This window comes from Acanthopagrus latus, unplaced genomic scaffold (assembly GCF_904848185.1).
Source record: "Acanthopagrus latus isolate v.2019 unplaced genomic scaffold, fAcaLat1.1, whole genome shotgun sequence".
Taxonomy (NCBI): Eukaryota; Metazoa; Chordata; class Actinopteri; order Spariformes; family Sparidae; genus Acanthopagrus; species Acanthopagrus latus.
This window is the reverse complement of record NW_023504081.1, coordinates 21,006-37,378: the sequence shown is the minus strand read 5'-3', so window position 1 is coordinate 37,378 and position 16,373 is coordinate 21,006. Positions and strand designations below refer to the sequence as shown.

The following is a 16,373-nucleotide window of genomic DNA, read 5'->3' as shown; positions in this document are numbered from 1 at the left end:
CAACTGAGATCTGTTATGTTTTATTTTTCAATGGATAATGCCCCTCATTGGGCCAAAATGGAATCTTATGGCTTAAATCTATCTCTCCCTTCATATATTTATTCAGACACTGTACAAAAGCTTTGTAAACCAACTAAAAATCCAATTGTAAAACATATGATGAAGATTTGGTATGAGGTGATGAAATACTTGAACGAACCACAATCACTATCTCAATTTACTCCACGTTGGGGTAATCAGTTTTTTGTGCCAGGAAGGGCAGATGCAACATTTAAATGATGGTTAACTAAGGGACTTGGAACAATTCAAGATCTGTACACAACAAACTCGGGTGATATGACGTCCTTTGATGGACTAAGAGCTAAATATCACCTCAATAGAAAACATTTTTCAAGTACCGTCAGCTTAGAAATTATGTTAAAACAAACCAAAACAATGTACTTTCTAAACCCTGTTACACAGAACTAGACAAAATTCTAACAAAGAATTGTCTATGAAAGGGTGCAATATCAGAACTCTACAACTTGTTGATATCATTTTCAAGTGAGAACTCAACATATAAGCTAAGGGCCTGGAAGGACAACATACAAACAGAAATTTCCAAGGAAGATTGTGAAGCCAGATGCACCAACGCTCATTCTGGATCCATAAATGCACGCCTTAGAATAATACAATATAAATGGTTAATGCGGACGTATGTGACGCCTGTAGAATTGAATAGATATGACCCGAAAATACCAGACATATGCACAATATGTACAGAAGACAGAGGAACACTATATCATTGCCTTTGACAGCGTAGGATAATTATTAAATTCTGGGTTAGGGTTAGGGTTGGATAGAAGATTTAACCCCTTCGCACCCACGTTTGTTGGTAATTTTCGCCTATTTCGCATACCCAAATGGAAAAGCTTATAACACAACAACTACAAGTCCCAGATGGATGTATGATACTTCACTTGAAAGCTGAGAACCTCTAGTTTCTGAAAATGTGCTAGCATGTACCATACACACAACCTAAATGACATCAGTTCAAACATGGCTCTAAAACATTTTTTTTTCTTCAAAAAAAAATAGGTCATCTTTGAATAACAATAACTCAGATGTGCTTTATGCAAGGCATATGGAAATATACCACATACCTTCTACATCTTGTCAACTACACCTGGATGAAACTTTAGACTTCTAGGCCTAACCTTATGGGAGTTATGGAGTTTTTAGTTTGTGGTGTCACTGGCGTCCACGAACCTCTCCAAAACCTCTCCAAATGGCCAAATTGTGCCAAATGCTTTTTCTCACTTCTGTGACACTGGAAACATTACTGAAGCATTTTGGTGACTATAAAGCCTTCCTCCATGACTCAAAACACAATTTTTTCACACATTCATTTGATGGGTGGTCGGAGGGGTTTCCACACGCTTCTAGGTGGCTATATTGAGATATTGTCATGCGACAAGACACTACAGAATAGTAAGCGTTATACAAAAATGACATACTGAAGTGAATTTCAAACAAGGATTTTATTATCTTTCAATATACTAAAACTGTATGTGCGCAGCGGGGGAGGTAGCACTGGTGGATGCAGAGGAGGATCGTTGGCACTTCTGATGACCGCCTTCAGCAGGAGAGGGGGTTGGGCGTCTGACTGCCTCACTTTCAGGCTCCCAATCCACGTCACTGTCTTCACACTGTGACCTACAAAACACCATGCAATGCACAAATGTTACCAAATATAATGAAAAAATATATAAATGCAATTCAATAGGGTGCTATTTACATAGGGAATAAATAAACACAGATATATGATATTACATATTACACAAAAACATCAGGAAAATAACCGTACATAAACAGAATAATTGAATTGGGGGAATATTCCCAGTGTCTGGTCAGTGAAAAAGATCTAGTTCAATTTGTTTACAAACTTGATTTTAAAAAAAAATCTAAATAAAAGGGAATTAGAGGCTCAAAGAGAATTACATCATAAAACAGAATTACAAGGATTACATAGCTTTGGTTGAGTAGTTGAGGCTAGCTAGGCTAATTAGCCCCTGGGGCCCTAACCATTTACCGTCATTTATGAAATGCTAATGTATACTGTACTGTTCACTGTAAGCATAAGAACCCCTTCCCACTAACTTTCATTCAAATTTCACCCATGGCTAAATAAATAAATCAAACATCATCAATGATAACGTTACTCACCGATCTAAGATGTCGTCGAGGCCCTGAGCAAACATCTCCTCTCTCTCAGAGTCCTACTCACTGTCTACAGTTTCATCAGATGATGCCATGATCCATTCCAGGTCTTCTTCTCGGACATATTTAGTGTTTTTTGTGGATTTCGCCATTGTAAACTGTGAAAACTGCCGTCAAAAAAACTTTAAATGTCCGGTGCGAGTGCGTCTGCTGCGTAAAGTTAGCCCGCTAGCTGCCAGACGCAGCGATATTCCTCGGCTCATACCAAACGGACCTGGGCACGCCTACCATCGTTGGAAAGGTAAAATAATTGGCTAGAAGCCTGAGTGATTGACATGTTGATAGCCAAAACGCTATCCCTGTACTAAGGCGGCAAAAAACAGTAAACAAAGCCGATTGGCCCTTTAAACAAGGAGCGCTCCATGTACTTCACGGGCTGTGCTGGGGGGAAAACTGAACAGAGAAAGATGGGGACACTTTTATTTTGTAGCCAGCAAAGTGATGAAAACAAGCACACCCAACAACACCGTACAGGAACTAGAGAAAATAAAGATACAGCCGGCGAAGTCTGGATTTTATTTGACAAACAAAGTTGGTGGACGGTAAACAAATGGACTTTACAAGACGATATTCACAAGCTGGAATAATTTTATGAAAAACCATTTTGATGCTTTTGATCAGTGGATTCTTACGGACAACTGGAATATAAATAATTGAGGATCGGACACATATTACGGCTTTATGGCCGCGTCAAAGGTCGTGCGTTTCTTGTATCTCACGTTTACCATGCTGGTAAATATCAATGATTTATGGTTTAGTGCTCATGATTTCTGCAAAATCAACTGGACGAATGAATTGCTGAGATTCTACCCTTTCCAACGTCGTATAGTATGTCCGTAATGATGAAAGTTGAAGCGAGATACGTCACTGCGCAGTGTAGACTACATTCAGTAATCTGAAATCGCCCGCCGGCGGGCGGATGGGTGCGTACAGTTCAATAAATCAATAAATAAATATATAAATAAAACTCTTAACATTATCTTCATTCTCAGGCCAGAATACTCTGTCAAACTGCAAATGAAGAGTTGGAGGTGACACTCAGAAAGGCTTTTATCTCAGTAGATTTAGCACATTCTCATTGTGGTTATGTCCACTGTGGTCGGATGGTCCGCTATCTTTCTCTGCTTGGTACATCCGCGTGTCACCACGCCCACCCTCCAGCCTGCAGACACTCATACTTGGGCTGGCTGCCCCTCGGCCACATGTGACAGCGTACAGGCTGAATCAGAGACCTTCGGTTGGAGCTGCAGCCAACCCACACCGGGCTTTCCTTCCAAGGCTAACCGAGAGCACCGCCGGTAGTTGGATAAAAGCCACGACGCAGCTCTTCCTAAATCTCAGCGGTGAAGAGAATGGTAGAATGGTAGGGGATCTGTGTTTTTTGTTTGTTTTTGTCTCCGCTCCGGCTCTGCGTGGCGGGTCTCCCCCCCTTTCAGTGCATGCTGCCTGTCAGGCACCCAGGCGGACCCCGGTGGATGTATTTTGTTTATTATCTGTTTCCTCTACGTCTGTATGTGCTGTTGAATCAAACACACTGAGTCTAGTGAAGTTTACATGGTGACACACTGTCTAGCAAGAAAGAAAAGAGAAAACAAACGCGGGCGTAACGTTAGCAGGCTACGTAAGCTGGCTCGCTAGCGCTAACTGCTAGGTACTGAACCTGAGCTAACTAGCTATCAGCTAGCTGGGCTGGTGTTAGCAGCGGTCTGTTTGCGGTTAGGACAACAGAGACAGAGCTCCACTTCACCGGACAGAGCGCACACACACGCAAAAAGAGGACACTTCAGAGCATTTGGCACTTTCAAGAAGACACGTTTCCCCCCAAGCTGTCGCAGATGTCGGAGAAGACACACTGTCATTGTCAGTAACAAGTCAATGCCACCTTGAATAGCTGCCAATGTCTGTTCAAACTGAGGGCCTGTTTTATTCCGGCGGCGTCGGGGAAAGTTAAGTGAAGTTGTAAACAGTGCGTTTATTATCTCAGACCCTGTTTTGTGAGACTTCTTTACGCTCACTGTGTTTGTGAAGAGGGGGACATCCAGGTGCACATACAGTGAATCGGTGTCACTGTTCAAGTAGCAGCAGGACAGCTGTTTGTTTTGTTGTTTTTCTAGATGGGACTCATGGCACCCGAGATTTGCCTTTTGGCATAGATAAGAGGACTAAAAACCCTTTAAAAAACTTTTATTAAACTTTTGCAGCTAGCTCCAGCAGGAAATGTCTTGCTTGCAACTGCCTGGTTCACAGCATTTTCCTCTGCGGTGGTTGTAATACAGATGTTTGAGTTTCAGAAATAGTTGAAACGCTTTGGTGTGAAGCAGGTGACAGTGTTGCCAGGTTTCCCTCTTTGTGCTGGAAGGGATTAATGGGGCTAATCTTTCTTTGGTCACGTACTGGAGGAACAATGAGCAATGAGAGCAGTGATAAAGGATGAGATTGTTTTATTGCAGTGTTACAGCGTTGGCAGACTGTAGCTTGTGAAACTGCAGAACTGTGGTTTCTCCTAAATGAATTTTGTAGCTTGTTTTATTTATTTATTGAACCTTCTAATCCCTTTTGATTTTCACAGTCTAAATCCTGGATTAAGGGGTTACAAGCTTCCTTTGAGGATGTTCGGAGTTTATTATTTTCAGAGAAAACTGTTTTAACTGAAGTGAAACTGCCAACTGAGCACTTTTTTGATTTATCTACAATGCCTTTTTACTAGTTTTTCTTTGTGAAACTACAATTGAAATAATGTTTGTACAAGCACTTAATTACTGCACAGAGGAGCTTTGCATTTATAATCCCTGGGGAACAGTTTCCTTAGCAGCTTGAAATTATTAAATGCAAACATACTAGTAGTACGGACAACAAACAAGCTGCTGTCCACTGCTCATAATAACCAACTGTTTCTCTTTGTCCACAGTCCCAGAAACCCTGGATAGAAAGCACTTTCACAAAGAGGGAATGTGTGTACATACTTCCAGTGTCAAAGGACCCCCACAGGTATGTGCTTAGACAGGGCTCGACAGTGCGACTGTTTTGCTCGCATTTGCGAGTTGATTATTTCCAGTGCGAATAGAAAATTACATTCAGTCGCATCAGTGCGACTGCGCACCGTTTTGCTGTTTACGTGAGCACTGAGCAGTATTTTTATTTATTTATTTATTTATCGGCAACCTGAAGCGTCTCCTCCAATGCAAGCGCAGCATGTAGCTACATAATCAGATCTAAGCAATGCAGTGCTTCCATAACAGACACGTGACCACACTCCAGGGATAGAAATTAGCACCCGCCACATGTGGGTGAATCAGTTTACCAGCCACTGTGGCGGGTTAATTCCGATCACTGGTCACAGTCTACAGATTACCTCCGCTCTCCTCACACAGTTACCACACACGGGCTTGTGGCATTTTGAGTGTCCGACGTTTGGTTCTGTTTGCAGCTCTGCCTCCGTCTCCGTATCTGTTGTTGCGGTGGATGCTTCCGCTGCTGCCCACCTTGTGCCCCCTGCTGCGGCTCCTTTCCCCTCCATGTTTTCTGCCCTCAGCTCCTCTGCCAGCTGCTGCAGGACTTTCCTCCGGGCTCTCCTGCTGCTGCTGCTCCTTGAATAAGATGCAGGCATTGATCCCAGCCAGGTCGAGGACGATATAGAAGACCACCACTGGCCATCTTCCGTACTGCATTTGACAGAGTACGCCCTCGCCATCTGGTCCGGAACATCCTCGCTGTACTTGGTGTTGTTGTAGTACATCACAGACTCTGGTTTTGCCTTCGCCCCACTAAAGGTGCCCACACCTGTGTGCAGGGTGCTCAGGATGCAGACATTCTTCCTCGGCTTTCCCTGATACACAGTCAGAGTCGCATCATTCAGCACCTAACAGCTACGCTTGCTGTTTCACGGAGGGGGAACTCCCGTTTTTGTTTGCCCATGGTGCCAACCAGGCGATATAATAACTTACAAGTACATTCGCAAAGAAGCACAAACAATATAACAATGAAACCCCGCCAAACGATGTGCGGTCAATATGACCGCTTATGGCCGAAATAGGTAAAACATATATTGTCTTTGACTTTTGTGCAATTTATGTAAAATATATTCTAAATTAAAATACAGACAAAGTTATTGCACATATTTGAAAATGATCAAAATGACCATCTTGGCCGTTCTACTGGCAAGCCCTCACTTGAACTCTTCATTGCTACTAATTATTACTCCGCGCCCCGGTCAGCGGAGCTGGCTACTCTTTTGTCGGAGTTTACATGAACGGAAGTAAATTAAAATGTGGCTTTACATCATAACAGTTGAACATGGGGAATAATTAAGTACAGTAAATTAAATTAAATAGTTGCAAGTAGATATTGCTATATATTACTACCTTCTAATCACCTAATGATGCAATTTCCACTTCCTTTGTGTGGGTCCGGTGCAGTTGAAGATATGAAATAAGTTGTAGGGAAATACTGATGTAGATTCCTAACCATCTAACCTTCATTTTGAACCACTTTGTATATTCAGACTTCATTCCTGTTATATCACGGCTTAGTAGATGACCCTTGGATAGCTTCACCCCTGTAATCATTCATTGGTATCACATAATTACTGAATAATCAATTCTGGTAACAAGTACTGATTGGGAAATACTATGTGCATGTCTTTTACAAGAAAAATATGTTTCTCTGCATTGTACTGAACACATCGAAGCTTAAATATAAAAGTGGCTGGTAAAAATGTTGAGTGGCTGGTAGATTTTAGAATTTACCAGCCACAGTGGTAGGCGGACAAAAAAGTTAATTTCCATCCCTGCCACACGGGCACACAATGAAGACTGCAGCGCGAAAACTAAAATCAAAATACAAAATGGAGAAGCGAAAGAGTGTCGGCGTCGTGAAAATGAACCCCCTAACGCAACTCATTGTGCTACTAAAAAATGTTGTGTGCTACTAAATGTTTTAGCATGGTAGCACAGTGCTACTTGGAAAAAAGCTTAGCATCAAGCCCTGTTAATCGTACTGTAATCAATGGCGGAGGGGTGGGGTGGCCGGTGCCACCTCACGCTGAATCCTGGCCACCCTATTGGCCACCCTAGCCTGACCCCAACCACCCATGCAACCACTGTATCACAGCTGTTACTACTTGCCGGCGTGCGGAACCTTTCCTGCACTGCGACGGCACTACCAAACATTTTAGATGCGTGCACATCCTGTCTGAACCCTCCTTTCTCCCCGGAGGAGAGTGCTACCCGCTGGTGCACAGTGCAGCGGCCAGGGTGAGGCCAGCTGCGCTGGGAGTTCACAGTCTCTGAAAGAACGGTGCATCAAACATGGGGTACCTGATGGTGTTTCCATGGCGCATCACCCTCTGACCTGGGGCGGGCGAGGCGCTTCCAGCTGCTGGAGGAGGGGACCGAGAAGTGTCCAGCGAGGGACGGTGGGTGGTCGGGGGGGCGCTGCTTGCCTGAATTGATTCAAAGCAGTGTTTCCCATACATTGATGAGACAGTGGCTGCCCACCATAGTCTAATTTGCCCCGCCATAGTCTAATTATGTGGAATGTGAAAAAATGTTTCCACCTTTCCAATGCATACCGACGTTTCAGTCAGTCTCGTTTGTTTGCATTACCTTTAATGACTTCAGTACTGCTAATTCAGGGCTGTATTAGTGAAAAAAATAATAATATAACAATAGTTATCGAACCTGGAGCATCAGGCCCTTGGAGGCTCCTCCACTCACACACATACGACATAAGGTGGGTCTGTGTGTCGGTCCGAAGCAGCCATGAATTAGTTACAAAATGATAAAAATGACACCTATGACTGACTGTTACGGTGAGTTGAAGAGTATAATTATCTAGTTTGTTATTGTGTATACACAAAAAATCCAATTTCATGTAAAACCCTTGGCATAAATAAATCCAGTGTTAGAGAAAGGAAATATTTTACCTTCGTCTCCCACCGCAGTCCTTGACGTTAACTAGCATGTTGGATATTTAGCTTGATAATTAGCTAGAGGATTAAAATGGTTACTTAGATCATTCCTCTCTTGAAACAAATAATAAGAATAGTATTTCTGTACAATGATAGATGAATCTTCATTCCAAGCCCATGCAGAGGAGTTGATGGTTGTGTGAAAGCATTATAACCAGAGAAATTCCCAAAGTAGCCTATATAAGTATAAATATTACAGTATGACGACCCAATCTTTTTGACTGTGGGATAATGTTAGGGTTCTTTCTTTTCGGTGCCAGCTGAAATAGCCTGGTCAGAATGTTTTGATACAGAGTTCAAATGTTTCTTTATGTAATTTTAAGAGGAGAACCAATTATTACTAGTTGTTTTTCTAACAGCATTCCAGACCATCAACAAAATGCTACAACATACATACAACTGTTTTGTGCATTTGTACAGTAGCCCTTAAGCCTTGTATGCCTATGACTGGAAACAAATCTCAATTTGTTCCTTGTTAGATCCTTATGTTGGCCCATTTTGCTGGCCATTATTCATATGTGTGTATATAGCTTGATCAGGCAATAGTAAAAACAACTGTTTTTCAAATTATGTCTGTGTATTCCTGATACACTGAGAGAATGAGCTCCTAGTGAGCACCAGCAGGTGATTTGTTAATTTTTAACAGGGGGGATGGCCCAATGGGAGCACCAACCTGCCCCGACACACCTATGTACACCTCCCAAAGGACGTTGTTGCAGGACTCCTGAACAATAACTATGACAATTCCACAATTCCATTTTATCCAGTTATCTTCTTTCTTTACTTACTGCACTTGTCTTTTTATAACTGTAAATACAGAATGAAGAAAGTCACTCCAGCAGAGTGTGTTTCAACACATTATCTGCATCTAGCAGGGGAGTGATGTCAGGTTAACAAGGAGGGTGCTTTTGGTAATTTTGCTAACAAGGGGGACGGCATCCCTCAAATCACCTACTGGTGATCACCACAAGCTGAGCTGAACATCTCCCAAGTCCTCTCAGCACAGTATACAGTACAGTTTTCTGTATATTGTGCTACATTTATGTAAGCATCTTTGTTACTCTACTTGCAGGAATAAGAAGAAAGTTAGATACACTGAAAATGATTTGATCTTTTCCACCATTACCTGCATTCCAAATATTGTGTGGGTGTGTGGCTTAGGTGTCCTAAATACCCCTGTATTTTCTAGTAAGACATTGCCACCCCAAAATTTCACATAACCATCCTGGCCACCCCACAGAAAAATTTCTGGCTCCGCCACTGACTGTGGTGCGCCTTGTGGTGATAGCCATGGAAACACTGTAATTGCATGGTGTGTGTTAAAGTAGGCCCAAACCCTAACCACTACTCTCTCACTGTGATCACAGTGTTAAGTGAGAGGGAAGACCAGTGATGAACGTGTTTGTCATATCTTCTCCCAGTCTTGAGGATTGGATTTGTGATTAATGTTTTATCAATCCGTCATTTAGGATGTTTGGATTTTCTGAATCCCATTTTAAAAAATTGGTTTGCCTACAAGCATTTATTTTAATTCAAGACATAAGACATTACGTTCTGTGTGTATCTGAGAACTGATGTGAATGTTCTCCTGTTGAATATAGAGGGGTTTTTCTGCAGGCCTACTAGAATCTTACAAAGCAGTGTTAAATCGGTGTGGAAGGCGTCTTATTGGTTGGCGTGCAGGCCACTCATTCACAATGTGCCATGTTTGCATGAGAAGCCCACACAAAATAGCTCAATTAAAGATACAGCAGCTTGTATGAAATGTCCAGTAGTGGAGAAATAGTCAGAGCAAAATGACATTTTTTCAGTTCAATATCAAGTAGTTTTCCACAGTTACGTAAAATTGATATTTCACCAGCTCCTGTTTTTATTGTTTTTAATTACACGTTAAGAAGTCACATTCCCTCCTTGCTTCTTGTAAACACAGGATGACACCGGGTTACTCTTTTCCCTGTGTTTTCTTTCACATCAATTATTTGCAACTGGCTTTTCTTCTCTAACTCCAGTATGTGCTGCTTCTCTGTGTTGATTCGGAGGTGTTGGTGAAGGCTATCTTTGTGTCTCTACAAATGTATCACATGTATATGGTCCTAGTTTTTTTGCATTTAGATTAATGATTAATTATGCTGCTGTGAAATTCCTTCCAGATGCCTTCCAGGATGCCAGATTTGCCAACAGCTGGTCCGGTAAGTATTTGTTTCACTCGCTCTTTGTGACCTGACAGGATTAGCCTGAAAGAATATATGCTAACAAGTTACTTTACACCAAATCTTTCACAATGTAAGTCTGCTGAAGAGCAGCCCTCCTCAGGAAACAATTACCTTCCAGGATGCCCAAGTTCATTAAAGGAGATGACGAAACGGAGAGGCTCATGTTGGTCATTAATTGTCATAGTAATGCAGTGTTGAGGCACATTTGAAGTAAAGCTCACCTTCAGACTTGAAAGTGTGTCAATCCTTGTCATCATGGTTGGTTGTTGGGATCTTTTATTTCAGACAGAGTTGACAACAACTGTTTGCATCAAGCATTACCTATAGCTAGATAGCCAAGTCAGTTAAGTTTAGCATCACGATTTGGCTAAAAATCTCACCAGCTGTCTATTTAATGTTTTTAGTCAACTTTTTTTAAGATGAGAACCCTGTCATATGTGTTTTTATGTGCTTGATAGCTATATACATGATAGTGTCGTGAAAGAGTGATGCTGAAGCTGCAAACAGTCAGCATCCATCCCAGCTGATGAAATAAAGAAAACATGGTGTTCTTGTATGACATTGTATTGTTAGATGCCCCTAGTGATATAGGAGATTGTTTTCCCCTTCTAACACAACCCTGTTTGCCTGCTTTGCTCACATTCTTTGACAAAGACAACCGTTTGCTTTAGTGTTTACATTTTGGGAGCATACGTTTCACTTTTCACATTATAAGAGAAAGAGAAAAGACAGACCTGCTAACACTAGCCTAAACTCTGATCCACACAGGCAAATGCTATACAGTGGTTGTAAAAGCATGACAAGTTATTTTTATGGAAAACCAGAGACAATTCTCCTTGGTCTGTGATTCTAGGTTGGGTAATGCTGTTGGTAGTAAGCTTGTTCAGTGAACATGCTAACATAACAAACAAAAGATGGTGCTATCCAGACCCTTGAGTACCAAATATAGTTACTACAGCTCCGTGCACAATGTATGTTTGAGAACATCTCTTAATATTCATTATATACTGTATTAGTAAATATATCAAATAATTATATCTGCGTTGCTAATTTCTTACCAGAAACCCTGATTGTTTTTTTTGTGATGAATGCCATTTAGGTTCCTTTTAGTTTCTCTGTATGTTGCTTATTTTTTGTGTTGAAACCAGGGGTCCATGTGGAAAACATATTTCTTATTTGTTTGCTTGAGGGTACAAAGCATAAGGAGAACTGAATAAAAAAATGATGGGATTATCAGTCACAAGTGATTCTGTTCACCCTCAGGTGCTGCTGTGGGCGGCTGGTCCGGCAGCATGTTGGCGTCACAGCCAGCTTGGCCACGAAGTACTCGGGTGTGAAGTTGAGTGAAAACCCCAACCTGCCCGCGATGGAGAAGTGGTCGGTGGAAAAACACACAGAGGCGAGCCCCTGTGACGCCTATGGTGTCATCAACTTCCAGGGAGGGTCTCACTCATACAGAGCCAAGGTAAGCTTGGCAGGGTTTGATAACTGTTTTATAGATTTGTGAGGAAATTGTCTTGCACAGTTATTGTAATGCATTTCTAGTTGTTTTTAAAATCTGGTGCTGAAACCATGAGGATCAGCTAATTATTCAACAAACGACAACAAAGTTCACGACAGCAATTTTGGTAACTTATCAATCATTTCACTGATTTTTCTCGTTTCTCTGCTGCTTTTCTTGTGTGTGTCATGCAGTATGTGCGTTTGTCCCACGACTCGCGGCCGGAGAGCATCCTGTGGCTGATGCTGAAGGAGTGGCAGATGGAGCCTCCTAAAATCGTAATCTCTGTCCATGGAGGAGTTCAGAACTTTGAGCTGCATCCTCACATCAAGCAGGTTGTGGGCAAGGGCCTCGTCAAAGCTGCAGTCACCACCGGGGCCTGGATTCTCACCGGAGGGGTCAACACAGGTATGTGGTCATAAAGAGATTAGTTTAGTCATCCACGTGCCCCCAGCTGGGTGTGTTGTTCTCTATAGTTATGAGAGGTTCCAGGTAAGTCATGAGATTTCTTATTTCAAGGATTATAGCATTTCTTGATTATCAGAATGTTTTTCTTTGCTAACCCTCCGATGTATTTATTGGGGGTTTTCAGCTGTGTTTCACCTCAGCAAGCCTAAGAGTAAAGGAAACTAGACTGTTTACCTCTTCAGTAGGTAGATGAAGAACATGTAATCAAACTGGCTTGCAGCTCTGTCACAAACTCACAGATTCACATTCAGTATTAGTAGCTGCGTTATTTGTGGATGTGGTTAAGCTAGTTATGTAATTCTCTACCAAAAAAGGAAAGGCATAAATCTCTGCCATGGTTTTACTTTCTTTGCCCGTAGACGGCACAGATTTCCTTGAACCTACAGGAGTAAAAAATCTCGGCACTGTGGCTCTGCAGGCTTAAAAAACTAGCTTGGACTGGTTTTGGGTTCTGACAGATAAGACAGATACGGCCAGTATTACAACATGAAGTTGCAGGTAAACACTCCCTCATGCTTAAATTGTACAACCACCATCAGTAGGATGCGCTGATGTAGCAGAAGTTGTAATACCGGGCTCAAAGCATGTCATTTGGCTGTGTGTAGTGGCCCAGGTGTGTCTGCAGCCACAGCGTGGCGTTAAAGATGGTGTGGTCTGATCACAGTGTTTAAAGCATTACTCACACGGTCAATTATCCAGACCAGTGATTACTTATAATGCCTCCTCTGGCACCCTGGCCAGTTTGGATGGTCTCCTGGCTCACACATTACTGCTGAACCCATGAGATGCATTAGCTGAGGATTGTGGTTCACAAGCAACCCCAAGGTCTAATGTACTCGATATGGTCTTGCCCTATATGTGGTATTTTGGTCACTGAAGTTCAGGTGTTTTGGCTATTTCATTTCATATCCATGGTTAGTAGGACCTGCAGTATTAACCACACTTTTACTGTTCATAGATTTATACTGAAATATACTGTACGTACATGTTATGGGGCCAGTTTTATTATTCAGTCGCCCAAATTTTAAGCGAGGTATGCCAAATGGTTAAGTTGCAATATAAACGTACCACTCCAGTCAAAGGAAAAATGTTTTTATTGATTGTTTAATGCATCCTTCCTGAAGGTGTGGCGAAGCATGTGGGAGACGCTCTCAAAGAACACTGTTCAAGATCATCAAAGAAAATTTGCACTATCGGGATCGCACCCTGGGGAGTCATTGAAAACAGGAATGATCTCCTCGGCAGAGACGTAAGACAACTGTTACAGTCATTTTCTCTCCTCTCCTCTCCTCTCCTGCCCTCTCTCCGCTTACCACCTCTTCATCTTCGCCCTGCAGATTATAGCTCCTTATCAGACGCTGCAGAACCCTCTGAGCAAACTAAATGTTCTTAATGATCTGCATTCTCATTTCCTCCTGGTGGATGATGGGACGGTGGGCAAGTACGGCGCCGAGGTCAACCTGCGGCGGGAGCTTGAGAAGCACATCAACCTCCAAAGAATACATGCACGTGAGTACAGCCAGAAACTTATATTTCCACACTGCTTGGATTCCTGAGAAACAGGAGATTATGTGAGATCAGTTATGATCTGCTGAAACAGTCTGAGTATCGTCTTCTGATATAATGCCATGACATGTTTTGTGTGTCTCACCTATATGCTCATCTCCTCCCAGTCAAAATACCACATTTGATCCATTTAATTAACTAAAATCCATAGCGTCATGTTAAAAACATTTGGCAACTTGAGTTTGTTTTTTCTTTATGATTATTCTTTGTTGTCATTATGTTATTTACACGTGGACATCAGAAAGATTTAACTGAACTTAAAATGTATGTCACTGTATCTTGTGGCTGATATCGATAATATAACTGATAATTTTAAGGCTGTAATCAAGCAAACAAATCCTTGGTCGACTGAAGCCGTGAAATTTCGACTGAACATAAAGACTAGTTGTCTATTTGCTTTAGATGAAGTCATTTTTTGACCCTATTATTTTGCACTGAAATGAATTAACTTAAGTGAATGAATTAATAAACACACTCAAGTCTGTCGGCTCCGGCAGCGTGTTGCATCACGTGCATCTGCGCAGTATCATAGCCCAGGCGTGGTCTGGGTGTATCTAGGGGATGATGCCGTTTGCGGGCGGCTGCGTCAGCAGTTATAAAACGATTATTAGCCTAAAACATTGAAATATGCCAATTCTGATATGTTCATATACTTAAAACGGCCAGAGCAACCTAACGCAGACAAGTCAGCGTACCGTTTTAAGGTGATATGCCATGTTTGTAGTCAAGCTGTGCTATACACTGTTGTTTGCAAACTTTGCATTCGACTTTTTTTTTCTTTTTCTATTTTTTATAAAATGCTGCCACACTGCTGATGTCTTTGACATGGTTGAATAGGACTGACTGTAAATGAAACACTTAAAAATAGATAGATATTTAACAAACCACCAGACCTAGGCCTTTAATATGTTCTTCAATCTGTTTGTCTGTAGTGGGTTGGGCTAATCCAAAATAGTGAAAACAAGGGGGGTGTTCTGAAGCCACACTGTGACCTGTGAAAGAGGGGTGCTCTGAAAACACCCTCATTAGCACATGGCACTTTTCCTCCCGATAAAGTCAAATGCCATATGCAGGACACGCAGCACTGGGATGGAGATGACCCGCCGTGTGTTTAAGCACTGCCGTAGCAGCATGTAATCAACACACCAAAAATCGACCAATCAGAATTTTGGTCGAGCCAGAACGTATTGACCAGTCGACTAGGAGATTACAGCCCTAGATAATTTCACATTTTTGTCTTTTTAAAAAGAACTTCATAACTACAAGCTACTAAGCGAAGATGGGTGACGTAATATTTAATAGTTCTAAGAAAGAACATTTTTTCTTCTCTTGGAAACCTTATACAAAATGTTTTTCATGCTGCTCTTGTCCTCCTTCCTCCTCTGTGTTTTTTGGCAGAACCAACGGTGAAGTTGCATGACATCACCTGCTGCATCAGAATATGTAAATGCTGTGCTTAAAGGGCAACTCCACCACTTTTCTTGAGGAGCATATGTGAAAAGAGAAGCCTTTTGTGGCTCCAGAAGAGGCTATATGTAATCTGATAAATTGCCATGTCACTCAGTAGCTAAGTTGCATTGTGGGTAATCTTGGTGCGGAAAGGGAAGAATATGTGGCATAAAAAAAGTGATATCTCTGTTTTTGCTGTATCCATTTTGATCATTTGTTTTTTTAATCATCCGCAATGAGTTCAATACTATTCCAGCTTTAGAGCCATTGAGTGACATGACTGAACATAATTTATCTGATTACATGCAGCTTCCTCTGGAGCCATCAAAGACTTTATATTATTCTATTTTCACGTATGCAGTAGTATTCACCAAGACCTGCACACGGTCACGACTACGAATATGAGTTACCCTTTAAGTTCTTGCAAGCATTATGGCTTCATAAGTGCAACAAACAGAAGTTGTTGAGCAGTTATTTAGCAGATCACATCATGAATACCTACAGCATGTTGGACATGGCAGTGAATTATCATGACATACCCTACAGACAGGAGTACGGACATCCTCAGGATCAGGTTTCAGCGTCAGACCTCAGATGAAAAGGTATAAGGCCTCAGGAAAAGCTCTGTCACACTCGCACCAAACAGCCACATGAAAAATAGTCATCGGACCAAAAGGCCTGAGAAAAAAAACTTGTCACACTGAAATGCCTCAGGACAAACGTTGTCACACTGAATGGACTCACAGTGAACAGCATCAGCACAAAAGTCGTCACACTGAACGGTATCGCGCAGCAACGGCCAAACGTTGCAAATATGCCTACATACATAAACGATGCAGAACCAACGACACGCAAAACACATGCAACAACAAAATGCTGCATCGAGTTATCAAAACGGAAGTGTCAACACAACAGAAGTATTAATCTTTTTGAGCTGTTATTGTTATAT

At 41.8% G+C, this 16,373-nt stretch overlaps 1 protein-coding gene across 3 annotated transcripts in view; it reads left to right on the top strand.

Annotated features, from left to right (window-relative positions):
- Positions 1 to 2,946: 2,946 nt before the first annotated feature.
- LOC119016316 (transient receptor potential cation channel subfamily M member 7-like) overlaps positions 2,947 to 16,373 on the top strand; it is a 34,326-nt gene continuing 20,899 nt past the window's right edge. For all 3 annotated transcript variants that reach the window (XM_037092074.1, XM_037092075.1, XM_037092076.1), the window contains exons 1-7: positions 2,947 to 2,991; positions 5,168 to 5,247; positions 10,378 to 10,416; positions 11,704 to 11,905; positions 12,136 to 12,349; positions 13,534 to 13,658; positions 13,747 to 13,918. In XM_037092074.1, the coding sequence (XP_036947969.1) occupies positions 2,986 to 2,991; positions 5,168 to 5,247; positions 10,378 to 10,416; positions 11,704 to 11,905; positions 12,136 to 12,349; positions 13,534 to 13,658; positions 13,747 to 13,918 (838 nt within the window). In that variant the 5' untranslated portion in view covers positions 2,947 to 2,985. The remainder of the gene's footprint in view (positions 2,992 to 5,167; positions 5,248 to 10,377; positions 10,417 to 11,703; positions 11,906 to 12,135; positions 12,350 to 13,533; positions 13,659 to 13,746; positions 13,919 to 16,373) is intronic.